Genomic DNA, 15,526 nt, shown 5'->3' with positions numbered 1-15,526 from the left:
TTGCAGATCCGCAGAGTGAAAAACAATCTCAGATTGTGATTGGTCTTCCTGCTCACACACCCCTCTGTCGCCATTTAATGATGGTTAGCTTAATTGATTTCCTGGTGTTGTATGCTGTAGGTAGCAGTCACCTGGGCTCTAGTGGGAGGGGCATATTAGGGAAATATTTCCCTTGGTGGTATTGCACCTTTAAGGTCATATTTAGACTATTATGCTCAGGTAACATATTTTTATCTGTTCTCTCTTCTGAACAGCCTCTTCAGGATAGCAATGAGCCAAATCCGTATGTGAAGATTTATCTCTTACCAGATCCACAAAAGACAACGAAGAGGAAAACTAAAGTAGCAAAGAAAACATGCAACCCAACCTATAATGAAATGGTATTTATCTGCATGTTGGGGGAGTGCTTACAGACATGCTAACATATATATATATATATATTATATCTGCATCTGTTCTGGCAGACAGGACTCTCCAGAGATGAGGCTCTTGCCTTAGCAGCAATTTAAGTATGAATATTATGGGATGTCAAATAATCACGTTTTTATTTACATTTGTATTTATTTTTTATTGTGTTGATGGGGACGGCAACAGTTCAGCTGGACAGTCAGTAATGGTGGGCATGCAATCTGTCCAATACCAGTGCCTCCTGTTCATGTAGGGTGACGCATGCAATGAAATTTGTGCACTGATCAGGAACACAATTAACAATAAAGTTACATGTAAAGTACTGGGAAAGATTGACTATTATAAGTAAAGGATATTCGTGTAACATCCTCTTTTGTTCTTGACAGTACAGTTTGAAGCAGTTATTACTGTCATTCAGGCTTGCAGAACAGCTCAATGAATATAAAACAATTTTCCAATGTATAAAAAATATTTATTAAGTTTCCAGGAAAAGTAATAGGCTAAAAATGTTGTACTATTTAAAAAAGAAAGTGCTCTGTTGCTATATAGGACTCCAAAGTTGAGACCTATTTTTTGATACAAAAATCTCTGTTTTTAGATATTCTAGCAGTGCAAATGAATTTTTGGGTAGATGGTACGATGTAGAAATCCAAGGATGTAGATTAAGTCACTGTTAGCTCTTCGTCTTTCAAGCCTGTACCCAAAACTGGTTTCAATTAAATAACATACATATTATTTCAATGCACTATTATATAGCAAATATGCTTTAAATAAGAATACATATTTTGTAAGTAACACAAAGTCCCAAGACTCCATAAGATTTGACTTTATCTTGGTTACAGTGGATATGGGTTGCATACCCTCTGTTGCCCGCACTGCATCGGGTTATGGAATGTGTACAAGGAAGAGATGTATTTCTTTATTGGAGATAAATTAGGACACGTAGAAAGCATAAAATCATGCAATCAGAACAGCTTATCTGTCTGCAGAGTGTACAGCTGACATATGAATTTGAAAGGCTCCCATGAACATCCCTCGTGACCTTTGCTCTGACTCAAAATATGTTATGGTGTATTTTTCTTTTATGAGGCAATTCTGCTTGTCAGGGATCTCTAATGAAGCCATACCCTCATGTTTCGTCATTTAAATATAAGAAAACATTGTAAAACTTTTGTTCTTGGATGTAATGTCGCTGTCTAGAGATGAAAAACAATGGGTGGGCAACTAGAGAAGCGATAAATAAACATGAGAATTGTATATAAATGGCAAAAAAAAAAAAATCAAATGTGCACATTTACAAAGCATTTACAGTAACTTCCACTTAGCAAAACATAGAACTTCCCTAAAAATGCACACTTTCCACCGTTTATATCATATCTATAATTTTTCTCTGGAAAAACGTGAAATCTGCTTTTTTCTACAACTGCATAAAAGTAGGTGTAGTCTACACTTCTCAAAGATGGCCTCTCCAAACACCACCCTTTTTTATTTTAGAAAAAAAAGATAAGCATTTGCCTTATTCCCATCAAAATGCCTGGTTGTTGTACTTTTGAATAGTTCAAGGTGCGAGTCATAAATACCGAAAATAATTATGATTTGTGCCAGTCAGTGAAGTTGAACTAATACACCAGTTGAAATTATACAGAATAGCCTGTGTATTTCTACATCTAGATAATTAATGGTGCCAATGACAAGTACAGAGAACTCTTGTCTTGTGAAGTCCAATTGCTGTAGTGAGGGTGTAAGAAAAACACAATAGATAAATCAGGCAGGCAATGCGGCAGTATTGTTAAGACCGCAAATGCAGTGCACACACAAGTGTATGGTAAACTGTGCTAACAGTCACAGAGAGTATCCACAGACATTGTCCCCCTGTACAATCCAGGAAGATTGAGTGTTGAAAGCACCTTTCTTTTATAAGGCTATAGACATATGTTTTGATTCTTTGCAGATAGGTTTCTTTACGTTCCATGCACAGCAGCAGAGTTTCATTCTACAGTGGGTATTATTTAGTTGGCATTTTTTTAGGATCAATTTGTGAGTTAATTTGCAGAGGGCAAATCTCTTGATTTGTTGGATTCTGAAATTCGTACAAATTTCAATTTGCCAATTTGTAATTGCACATGAACCCTTGATAACGTGGGACTCTTTTTTTTATACCCCTGATACCTGAGGATATTACACCACTATGTGTCTGCCTATAGTTTTCCTATTTTGCTTATTTTCTAAATGAAAGATGGACGAAGGAATCCTCATCTAAGGCAATTTGAGAAGTTGCAGCCCAATAAGTGATTTTTATTCTTTAACCGAAAATGGAAAGTGACACAAATTCCCTCCTGTCTGCTGGATGATTGCTTTCCTACAAAGCAACTCCTAAATGTGATTAGTTTCCTAAATTAATTCATCATCATCTATCCAGTGACTATCTTGCTATACTTAGATGCTCCGTCGATGGGTTTACTTTGTTTTACCTTTCTGTTAGCATTGTAAGTCAATAATAAGAATACAACCATTTGTTTCACTGTTTTATTGTACTGAAATTAGAAAATGGGTCTGTGGTGTTAAACTAATGTTTTATTTAATTCTTTCCAATTCTGTTTTACAGCTAGTTTATGATGGGATTCCCAAAGGAGACCTTAAACAACGTGAGATCTGGCTAACAGTGCTCAGTGAGGAAGGATTCTGGGAAAATATCCTGCTCGGCGAAGTCACCATTGTGCTCAGAGAACTGGACCTCAGTCGAGAGAAGATGTGCTGGTTCAAGCTTGGTTCTGCTAGCCAAACAGCAAATTAAAGAACACTGAGCAAATTGTACCATAGAAAATAGCATGTGTCACCTCTTTGGTGATTGCTCTACAATGCCTTGTTTTGTTTGAGGCTATTGTAACCAGAAACGAGCTCAAGGAGTTTTCATTTTAATTGACAGCGGATATTAATATATATTATATTTTTTTTTCCAAGGGAATTCAAGAAACTGCAAATAATTACAGACTTCCTTCTAGAGAAGGGTTTCAGACAAAGACTGGAAATATTACAGTAACTTTAATAAGTTTACCTTGTGTCAAGGGAACCAGACTAGTGCAAATATCGCTTACATTTGCTGGGATTTTTTTTGAGGGTGGGGAGGATTAAAGGGCCTAGAATTGTTATGCATTTTTATTTTGAATATGTAAATAGGATTTGTCCATGATATCATATTGGGGTGGGTGAAAACAATTTAGCAGGTTTTTTTTTTTTTTTGACACTTCCTGGAACGTTTGGGCAAAACTACCAGTGCAAACAGATCTAAGCACCTTTTTTTTTTAATGCAGTTGCATTGAAGATGTATGTATCTTGTTTTACACCTTTTTCTCTACATTTCGTTTTATTATAATTTCTGTATTTATTTAGTTTCCATAGTTAGGTCTAAATCTTCTTTTTTAGTAGATGTGTCCCCTTAATCTTACTGAAATAAGAGCTTAAAGAAAGTGTAACCAGCAATATATAATTGGAGTAATAAATAAGTGGACCAATAACAACTCTACCTAGCATAGAATATGTCCCCCAGAATGTATATGTCTAAAAGGGCTAGTACTTCACTTTACAAATTATTATGTCAAAAACCTTAAGGTTGTGAATTAGCCATAGATCTGTGACCTGTAATTCTCTAAGATCGATGGGAGACGTGAACTCAATGTTGCTCTAGTTTTGAGAGTCACTTTTAAGAACCATATTGAAAACCCACTATACGCTCAATAGCTTTTTATAGATGTATGGATACAAATTACTTGGTTTGTCAGTATAAGTACATTTTAAAATAATAAATATGTCTGTAGGTAGAACCAAGGGGACCATTTGAGTGATCTCCGGAGTGACGTTGTCTTTGCACAAGCCAGTGATTGCACTCGTAGGATGCCAAGAAATTGTGACTGTTATATAATCAATAAGATAATCAATAAAGTTCTTGTTGACATTTTGTACTTGAAAGATTTTCAGGACATTTGGGACATAAGTGACACAAAATGATGATTGGTTCATCTAAGCTACACCATTCAGTAACTTCCCTGCAGGTTATAGTACAGTCTCTCCAAAATCTGAAGAAAGCCTGGGGTGTGTGCTGGAAGTGGAGTCTGTAATTCTTCTATGGTAAGAATTTGGGTTCTCATGCTGTGGACAATTTTAAAGAACGTGCTTCCCAAGGAGAGCTTCTTTAGAGAGGGCAGAGAGTAGAGTAGTCCATTTACCTCTGCCTATTACTGACCACTAATGCAAACCTAATAATTATGTGTATGTGTTGAATAAATGAACTGTTGTTCTAATGTCTGCAGTATTTGTGTCTAATTTCCACATTATTTGTAGTCTTATAAATTGTTTGTCTACTCTAGAAGAGGGTGTTCCCAATGTATCATATTTACTACAAATCACATTTTTGTACCTTTTTGTTTCTGTTTGAGCCATCTCCAGATGAATAATTACCAAACATGTTTAGGTCCTTGGCGCTTGTCTAATACTATTACTAGCAATGTTACAAATTTACAGCTTTAGTGGCAACTGTATTTCTATAAAGGGCTGTTCAACTATAGCCTCAGCCTCCCACATAATACCCATGTTGCCTATATAATACATTTTAATAGCATGTGGAATATTAATGTATATCTTAATATTGGAACTGGAGACTAGCCTTGAATAATATACTGGATACCAGTTTTGCTGGTATCCAGTATAAAATATTAATTGAAGTAGAGCTGCCTTAGGTGGTGTAAGTCCAAGTGGCAAAAATTCAAGGATTCAAATTACTACTTGGCTTCTTTCTGTAATCCTTTAACTTTTATTAAACTATTGATTTATCTTATTAGCTTCCTGAAAGGTTTTTCAAAGAACGTTATATATTCTAGACAGAGTTGTTACATTTGTCTTTCCATTGGATATTACATAGAATTCCTGTGTGGGCTACATTTCTGAACACTGCTGTAGGAACCAATCAGACTTTACTTGTGCAGTTAAGAAAATCTAAGCAAATATATAAATGGATGATGTAGGTTTCAACACATTTTCCAGTTTTCATAAATGTTCCCAGGTGGATATATTCCATGCCCAGTGTATAGCTGAGCCTGTGTTGTACACAAGAGCAAAAAACAACTGCCTGGACAATATAAGGACCATGGTGAAAAGAAGGAATGTAAAAAAAAACATTAAGCAATGCATTTAGAGCAGGTACAAGCCAATACATTATTTACTTTTTCTCTTTTTCTACCTCCAGACAACTAAATAAAATATTAAACCATATCTATACTACACCCTGAACTGTGCCTATATGGTAAGCACAGGATCAACCACTGAAAAGTACAGAATTTGGGATTAGTTGTAAACCCAACTAAAGTCAGTTGTTTTTTTGTTAAAACTTTTTATTTGCAACAGCAGGTAGACCTAAAGCACAACAATACATGTCATTGACAGTAATCGAGTACCGAGAATATAAGATACTCAAAATCGGAGAAAAGAGAGATAAACAAAAAAAAAAAACACGTAGTACTTAAATGTAACTCTCACAATGTGGTACATTCCAAGTGCTAGCTGGAAATTAAAGGCCTAATGGGTGAATAAGACAAAAAGTGAAGATTTTTCCGTACCAAAGATAGACTATGTAAGGTTGGGAATATATATCAAGTAGGATAAGCTGCTGGACATTTTTTGATTACATAAATAAAATGATGATGATGATGATTTATTTTGTTGGGGGGAACTGGAGGGAAAGGGAAGGGGCATTCCAAAGTGGGGATACGTCTCTGTCCGTGAGCCCAACAAGCCCGGGTGGTATTGAATAAGAGAGAGATAGATAGAGAAGAAAGAAACAAGTAAAAGGGGAGAAAGGAAGTAGAGAGACACAGGGACAGATATATAGGAAACTCAAAAAGGAAGGGAATTAAAGAAAAAGAAGGGGGGGGGAGAGAGCATATAAGGCTTATAAGAGGCCTGGCATAGTGCTATTGTTAAAACTATACCAAGGGCCCCACACTTTGTGGAAAGGGGGAACTGTGTCGTGGAGAAGACTTGTTATATAGTCCATGGAGGCAGTGTGCCAGGTTCTGATAATAACAGCCTCTCTAGAGGGTTGTGTAGCTTTCTTCCAATCACTAGCTAACTGAAGCTTAGCTGCATTATAAATGTGTTGGAACAAGTTTATCCGATGACTTCGAGATTCTTTTCATAGGTTGATACAGTAACACCGATAGCGGGTTCTTAGGCATTTTGATTGAGGTAACCTGTTGAACCAGTAAAAGTACCTCATCCCAAAATCTGGACACAAGCGGGCAGTCCCACCATATGTAGAGGAAAGAACCCACATATCCACAGTTACGCCAACATAGGTCTGAGGCTTGGGGGAAGATAGAGTGTAGCCTCGCAGGAACCATGTACCACCTTGTATATATCTTGTATTTGTTTTCCTGAATGGCTGTGTTAATGGAAGATCTTGAAATCTTTTGTCGAATGAGCGACCATCCCTCCTCGTCCAGAGTTACTCCAAGATCCAGTTCCCATGCCCATTCAGACGGTTCCGTGGAAGGGGATGAGGAGGACACGAGAGAACTGTACAGGATCGATATGTAGCCACGGCCGCCCGCTAAAGTCAGTTTTTTTTATACAGAAAATTATATTCCAATTAAAACCACTTTCTTAATATTTTCTAAACCCCTCCCGTCCCCCGTCCCCCGTCCCCCCTTTGCCTCCAAAACAGCTCTGACCTGTGAAGGCATGGACTCCACAAGATGTCTGAAGGTTTCCTGTGGTATCTGGCACCAAGATTGTAGCAGCAGATCCTTTAAGTCCTGTAAGTTGTGAGGTGGGGCCACCATGACTTTGACTTGTTTTTCCAGCACATCCCGAAGATACTGAAATGGATTGGAGGCCAAGTCAGTATCTCAAGTTCCTCAAACCATTCCTGAACAGTCTTTGCAGTGTCGCAAGGTGCATTATCCTGCTGAAAGAGGCCACTGCTATCAGGGAATACCATTGCCATGAAGCGGTGTACTTGGTCTGCAACAATGTTTGGGTAGGTGATGCATGTCAAAATAACAACCACATGAATGCCAGGACCTAAGGTTTCCCAGCAGAACATTGAGAGCACCTGCCCAACATATGGCTCTCCAGGTGTGGTGAAACTACAATTCCAAGCATACCATGCCAGAAATGAGCTGGCTATTTACTGGCAAAGCATGCTGGGGCTTGTAGTTTCACAACACTTGTAGATTCACAGGTTGGCCAGGCCTGGCCCAGAGCATCACACTGCCTCCACCAGCTTTCCTTTTTCCCATAGTACATCCTGGTGCCAACTTCTCCGCAGGTAAATAATGTACACAGCCTTTAGTGAATTCATCAGACCAGGTCACCTTCTTCCATTCCACCTGCTCCTGGAACTCACATGGCCATTGTAGGACCTTTTGGTGGTGGACAGGAGTCTGCATCAGCGCTCTGACCGGTCTGTGGCTATGCAGCCCCATCACGCACTGTGTGTTCTGACACCTTTCTATCATAGACAGCATTAACTTTTTCAGTAATTTGTGTTACAGTTGCTCTTCTGTGGCATTGGACCAGACAGGCTAGCCTTCGCTCCCCATGTGCATCAATGAGTTTTGGGTGCCCATGACCCTGTCGCCAGTTGTCCTTCGTTGGACCACTTTTGTTATGTACTAACCACTGCATAACTGACACACCCCACAAGAGCTGACATTTTGGAGATCCTCTTACCCAGTCGTCTAGCCATCACACTTTGGCCCTTGTCAAAGTCGCTCTAATCCTTTAGCTTGCCCATTTTTCCTGCTCCCAACACATCAACATTAAGAACGGACAGCTCACTTGCTGCCTAATATATCCCAGGTGACATTGTAATAAGATAATCAATATTATTCACTTCATGTCATTGACCAGATTGGGAAGACTTTAGCGTGAGTTGGTCAGCTTAACATATATTGCAATATCTGCAACTAGCATTCCCTGTTTTTAATATAGAACAGTATTTAGTACAGCATTAATTATGTGTTTGGAGAGTGCAGAGTATCCCTGTTTTTCTGTCTATACAATGTGGGCAACCCCCTCTTGCACACCCCAGTATGTACATGGTGAGTGCAGAGGATCTATGTCTGTTTTTGTTTTTGTGTGTGTATATATATATATATATATATATATATAAACAGGGATACTCTGCACTCTCCAAACACATAATAAATGCTATACCAGGTACTGTTCTAGGTTAAAAACGGGGAATGTTAGTTCCACATATTGCAATATAGGTTAAGCTGACCAACTGACGCTAAAGTCTTCTTATTCTGGTCAGTCCTAACATGATCAAATGCTATGCTATTTTATCTGGGCTTAAGGCTTACCTGCACACAGCTTTTAAAGGCAAGACTTTCCCAAGCACTAGCAGCCATGGGACACCTGGGACTCACCTGACACAAGTTGGAATTAATAAATGTAAAAAATGTAGAAAATTGGGTGCAAGAGTCATGGGACTTAACTAACATTCCCTGTTTTTAATATAGAACAGTATTTAGTACAGCATTAATTATGTGTTTGGAGAGTGCAGAGTATCCCTGTTTTTCTGTCTATACAATGTGGGCAACCCCCTCTTGCACCCCAGTCTGTACATGGTGAGTGCAGAGGATCTATGTCTGTTTTTGTTTATATTTAATATATATATATATATATATATATATATATATATATATATATATATATATATATATATATATATATATTTGTGAGAAAGTAGAGCATTCACCGGAATCAGACACAGGTATGCTTGTCAGGATGGTAAACGGCTCTAGCAATGATACAGCAGTCATCCAGAAACAGTAACACAAAAATCCCCACCACCTACATCTGGCTAGACATAACTTCCCTGTCTGCAAGCCAGCCACTTACTGGCATCGGTGTTCCCACACAGACAGTGCCTTTATCCTTCACCCCAGCACTACAACAAATCACAGCAAAGCAAACTTATTACACCCATGTGCAACAGCTGTGTGCGTATGTGTTAAGAGGAACCTAGGGAAAGCTTAACCTTGGACTAACTGTGGTCCTATCTGTTCTCTTATAGGGGAACTGACAAATATCCCTCTTTGCCATATACCCCTCCCCTTAGTGTTACTAACCTTGGTAACGCTGACACTGCAGAGAGCGCATCCCGACGAGAATGGGTGTGTGCATTTTTGTGCAGACTCTCTGGCCTATGCTCCATTGTGAAGTGGTAGGGCTGCAGCACCAGGATCCACCTAGTTACCCAGGCATTCACCTCCTTGTTTCTGTGCATCCATTTCAGTGGTGCATGGTCAGTGACCAAGGGCAAAAGTTTTGCGGCTCATATAGAGGATGGGTATTTCTCTCCCATTCAACCTCTGTGACAGCACGGCGCCTAAACCTACTTCAGAGGCATCCGTTTGGAGATATAAGCTCCTGCTGAAATCTGGTGCTTGGTATTGGTGCTGAACACAGAGCCACCCGAAGATCCCACCAGGCCGCCTCCGCTGCTTTCGACCAGACCAGCTTGTCTGGATAACCCTTTTTTAGGAGCTCTGTAAAAGGAGCATCCCTAGTTTCTAACTTAGCCATAAACCGGCAATAGTAGCCCACTAGGCCCAAAAAGGTTCTCAGCTGGGTCTTCCGCACAGGCTTGGGCCAATCTCTGACGGCCTTTACTTTATCTACTTGGGGTTTGACCTGACCTTGTCCTACAACATACCCCAAGTATTTGACCTCATGCATAGCCAATGCACATTTTTCCGTATTGGAGGTTAGACCCGCCTCCCTAAGCAAGGATAATACTGCCTCCACTTTGGCTAGATGTGTCTCCCAGTCCTGGGAGTGGATGACTATATTGTCTAAGTATGCAGCTGCATACCCCTGGTGTGGTTTTAGGAGACGATTCATGCCTCTCTGGAAGGTGGCGGGAGCCCCATGTAGCCCGAAAGGCAGAACTTTATATGGGAACAACCCATCTGGGGTTGAAAAGGCTGTCTTAGCCTTTGCAGATGGTGTTATGGGAATTTTCCAGTAGCCTTTGGTTAGATCTAATGTCATGAGGTACTGACTATTGGCTAAGGTTTCCACTAATTCATCAATGAGGGGCATCAGATATGTGTCAAAATGAGAGACTTCGCTTAACTTCCTAAAGTTGTTGCAAAAACGAAAACTCCCGTTTGGCTGGGCCACTAACACAATGGGGCTATTCCAGTTTCTATTGGATTCCTCAATGATATCAAGGTCCAACGTTTTCCTAACCTCCTGTTTCACAGCTACACGTCTAGCTTCAGGAATGCGGTATGGTCTTACTCTCACCACCACCCCTGGAGGTGTAACTATGTTGTGTTCTATAAGAGTGGTACGGCCTGGCACCTCAGAAAACACGTCAAGGTTCCTCTGAACCATTACCTCAGTCTGTCGTCTCCGCCCTGGGGACAGATCGTCCCTCATGGGAACTTTGTTTTTCTGCACAACTGCTTTTACCAACATGGCTTGTGACTCCTCCCTATCATGCCAAGGTTTCAGGAAGTTGACATGATATGTCTGAATATTTCTCCTGCCTTCCTGCCTGACTTTATAATTTACAGGCCCCACAGCCTCAATCACCTCATATGGCCCCTGACAATGGGTGAAGAGCTTACTCTCTTGTGTGGGTACTGTCAGGCGCCGTCCTGTTTCTAAACGGACGTCTGTCTCCTTGCTGAATCGGTGTCCCGCTGCCTAGAGATGCTTGCCGTTCTATTCGCATGCATACGCCGAGCTTGGTAACCGTTACTTAGCAACTTGACGCTGTTTACGTTTGCCATCGGTACGCATGCGCAAGATTCTACGCTTTGTCGCCCTGCGATTTGTTAGCAATTGGTTGCGGTTTTCCCGCCGATGTCAGGCACCTATCAGGTATCACTTCCCTCTATTTAATGAACTCACTAAGGCCATTTCCTTTGCAGAGTATTTAGTCTTCTGCCTTGCTCCAGCGTTTGTTCCTATGTTGCTGTTTATTGGATTCTGACCCTGGCTTGTTTTCTGACTTGTCCTTTGGTTCCTGATTCTGGCTTAGAGTGTTATTTGGTATTGACCCGGCTTCCTGACCATTCTCCTGCTTCTGATTTGGCTATATCCGTTCCTCTGGTTTGACCCGGCTTGCTGACTACTCTTCCATCCTGCATCCTGGTGGGCTGTCACCGCTGCCTCAACTGTTACCTCGCCAGCTGACTGATACTGAGGGCCGTGACCTGCGCATTCCTTGCAGCAAAGTCCATACCTCCTTGCGAGGGTTCCTGGTGTTCCAGGGGCGTGTTAGACTCCGCATCTCAGTACTCTGTAGCGCCAATTGCTGGCAGATATCATCAATTCCACCTAGTGATACTGACAGTATACTCTGGCCATGTCAAATGCCGAAGGCACCGGTGATCTCTCTGCTATTGACCTCCTGCAACACCTGACTCGCCGAGTTGATCAACAAGAGGTTAACCAGACTCAGCTCCTGCAGTGCCTTCAGGGACTGGCTACACGCATGGATACCCTCCTCCAGAGAACCCTGACTCCTCCCGGAGTATCTGTTGCTCCCGCACCGCCCGCTGTTGGCTCTTCTGCTTCAGCTGCACCTAATCCTACTGGAGGGATTCGCATCCCACCGCCCGACAAATTCGGTGGTGATCCTAGAAAGTGCAGAGGGTTTCTCAACCAATGTGCTATCCAGTTCGAGCTATAACCAGGAAATTTTTATTCAGAACGAGCCAAGGTGGCATATATTATTTTGTTACTCACTGATCAAGCGCTTGCCTGGGCCTCTCCTCTCTGGGAGCATGATGACCCCCTGTTACAAAATTCGTCTTCTTTCATACAAACCTTTAGAAAAGTGTTCGATGAGCCTGGTCGAGTTGCTTCTGTAGCCTCCAGCATTTTAAAGTGTTATGAGCGTTTTGTCGCTATCCAATAACGATTGTCGAATCTCGATTTGTGTTTCTAACGCACAAAGATTTATTCTCAAAAAGTAGCAGTAGATATATCTTAGTGAAATAATAATAAGTACAGCCGTTACTTATCGCAGGCGCTCTGGATCCAGTGTACAGTCATTCAATCCTGAAGTCTGGGGACAAGATGTCTGAACACTAGATGAGGAGCTGCTGCTTATATGCAAACAGTAAAACAATGCAAAGGGTGTGGCTTGCTTCTATTGGTCCAGGTTTCAGGAGGGTCCAGGGGGTTGTAGATCATAGGCTAGTTTAAGCTCAGGAATCCAAAGGAGGGGGTCATCTCTCCATGGGATGGGCTCTGATCTTCCCGCCAAGAGTTCTCATCATAATAGTCCATAATGCCGTAACATTAATAACTTGTGTATGCACCCTGCGATCCCTTCGCAAAGTGAACCGGAAAGTGGGAAATGCGAAGGGGATAAGTATGATACCACACATGACTTGATTCCTTCAATGTGTACCATATGTTTTACTGATATGCATATAACTCATAATATTACACATAAATACTACTATATTTCAAGAGAAATGACTATGTGTTGCAACTACCATTAATGTGTACTATTTTACAAGTGTGCGTGTTTGTGCAAATGTATGAGAAAGACTAAATACTGTTGTTGCCACGTGTTGCAGCTGCGTACGCCCTTTCACGCCGTAGCGTACCGTTCGCATATTTTAAAACAAAGACAACCAAGTTTGCTCGATTTTAATTGAAATGACTTTATCCAATTTGCTGACTTCGACAAAAGCTACACCAGGGAAGCCTTCCCATGGGTCAGTACGCGGTTCAGTTCCGAACTCTCGCCTCAGAATTGAACTGGAATAATGAGGCCCTTGTAGCTACTTTCTGGCAGGGGCTGAACGATCAGATCAAGGACGAGTTGGTCTCCAGCAATTTACCAGCTACTCTAGATTATCTGATCTCCTTATGCATCAAGGTCGATATCCGGTATTTGGAGCGTAATCCGGAACGAGAACAATCTCGCCGGGCTAGTCCATGCTTGGCCCCCACCTTTCAGAACCCACCAATTCTGCCTGAGGAGCCCATGCAGATCGGGCGTTCTCGTCTAACGGTGGAGGAGCGGGAACGAAGGTTTAAAAACCGTCTATGCCTCTACTGTGCTGACCCCTCTCGCATTCTATCACAGTGTCCCAAGAGACCGGGAAACGCCAGATCCTAGTCGTTGCCGGGAAGGCCGGTCTAGGCGTGAGTACATCTTCCCCCTATTCTCCAGACAAAATGGACTTTTTGATGCCCATCATATTCATGCTTCCCAGGGTCCGGTCTCCCTTCAGGTCTTCATGGATTCAGGGGCAGCTGGAAACTTTATTTCTGTATCCTTAGCAGCCAACCTTCATCTACCCCTGAAATCATTATTGCAACCCTTGGTTTTGACAGCGGTGGATGGTAACAGAGTGGCTAATGGATCTATCTTTCAGGCCACCCGGCCTATTCGACTGCAAGTTGGCCTCCTGGATCTCGTTTGTAGTCCTTCCACAGACTGTTAATCCAGTAATATTAGTACTACCCTGTTTAAGGAACCATTCACCCCAATTTGATTGGCAACATGCTCAGGTTACTTCCTGGGGTCCGCTCTGTGCTGATCGATGCCTCAATACCCTGCCTATTAGATGTCACGCTCTCAGACCCAGTCTTGGGTTGCCATCTGAATACGCTGCCTTCACGGATGTCTTCAGTAAGACTGCCGCTGAGACTCTTCCACCCCACCAGCCTTGTGATTGTTCCATTGAACTTATTCCTGGAGAGAAGATTCCTTGTGGTAGAACGTACTCTCTTTCCCTCCCTGAGACTCGAGCCATGACCGAGTATGTATCTGAAAACCTCGAACGAGGATTTATTCGAAAATCTTCCTCATCTGCCGGTGCAGGATTTTTTTTTGTAAAAAAGAAGGATGGTTCTCTAAGGCCATGCATCGACTACAGACTACTCAATGCCATTACCGTGAAGAACAGGTACCCCATACCCCCGATTTCCGAATTATTCGATCGGATCAAAGGTGCTACGATATTCACCAAACTAGACCTCAGGGGCGCCTATAATTTGATTAGGATTCGTAAGGGCGATGAATGGAAGACCGCTTTTAACACTCTGGATGGCCACTATGAATACCTAGTGATGCCTTTTGGCCTTTGCAATGCCTCAGCGGTCTTCCAGGAGTTCATTAACGACATCTTCCGAGACCTACTCTATCTCTCAGTCGTTGTCTATCTGGATGACATACTTATATTCTCCAGGGAATCCCATAGAGGTCACGTCAAGGAGGTTCTCTCTCGACTACGTTCCAACCACCTTTACTGCAAGCTGGAGAAGTGTGTCTTTGAAGCCTCTCAGGTCCACTTCCTGGGATATATTTTGTCCGGTGATGATCTTTCCATGGATCCTGAGAAAGTAGCTGCCATTCTCAATTGGCCACAACTATTGGGTCTCAAGGCTATCCAACGTTTTATTGGCTTCACTAATTATTATCGGTACTTTATACAAGACTTTTCGACTCTCATTTCTCCCATTACTGCTCTCACCTGCAAGGGAGCAGCAAAATCATGGTCTGCCGAAGCCCTCAGTGCCTTCTAGTCATTAAAAAGGGCATTCTCCTCCGCCCCAATTTTGCTACAACCTGACTTGTCTCGGCCTTTCTTTGTTGAAGTTGATGCATCCTCCATTGGCATAGGAGACATTCATTCACAGAGAGATTCTGATGTAAAATTTCATCCCTGTGGTTTCTGCTCCAGAAGATTTTCCCCCAGTGAATTAAACTACGGTATAGGGGATAAAGAATTATTGGCCATCAAAACAGCCCTAGAGGAGTGGAGACATTTGCTAGAAGGGGCTGAGCATCCTGTTACTGTCTACACGGACCATAAGAACTTAACGTACTTGCAAACAGCTCAATGTCTGAACCCATGTCAAGCCCGCTGGTCCCTGTTTTTGGCCCGTTTTAATCTCATTTTCACCTTTTAACCTGGGGTTAAAAATATCAGGGCGGATGCTCTCTCCCGGTCATTTGATGATAAAAATCTTCAACCCGTCCCCACCGCCAGAACCATCTTGCATCCTACTACCATTGTGGCCCTCACTAGAACCTCAACCAAGGTTCATCCTCCTGGTCGCTCCTTTCTCACTT

General features: G+C 41.9%; 1 protein-coding gene and 1 long non-coding RNA gene across 3 annotated transcripts in view; one reads left to right on the top strand and one right to left on the bottom strand.

The window, feature by feature from the left end:
* The window catches only part of PIK3C2B (phosphatidylinositol-4-phosphate 3-kinase catalytic subunit type 2 beta), a 114,730-nt gene extending 110,020 nt beyond the window's left edge, over window positions 1-4,710 (top strand). For both annotated transcript variants that reach the window (XM_075196085.1, XM_075196084.1), the window contains exons 32-33: window positions 255-380; window positions 3,014-4,710. In XM_075196085.1, the coding sequence (XP_075052186.1) occupies window positions 255-380; window positions 3,014-3,202 (315 nt within the window). In that variant the 3' untranslated portion in view covers window positions 3,203-4,710. The remainder of the gene's footprint in view (window positions 1-254; window positions 381-3,013) is intronic.
* LOC142138943 (uncharacterized) overlaps window positions 1-15,526 on the bottom strand; it is a 40,531-nt gene that overhangs the window by 6,369 nt on the left and 18,636 nt on the right. The window lies entirely within an intron of this gene.

The sequence above is a fragment of the Mixophyes fleayi genome, chromosome 2 (assembly GCF_038048845.1).
Source record: "Mixophyes fleayi isolate aMixFle1 chromosome 2, aMixFle1.hap1, whole genome shotgun sequence".
Taxonomy (NCBI): domain Eukaryota; kingdom Metazoa; phylum Chordata; class Amphibia; order Anura; family Limnodynastidae; genus Mixophyes; species Mixophyes fleayi.
Note: the sequence above shows the minus strand (reverse complement) of the source record. Positions and strands in the feature narration are given on the sequence as shown.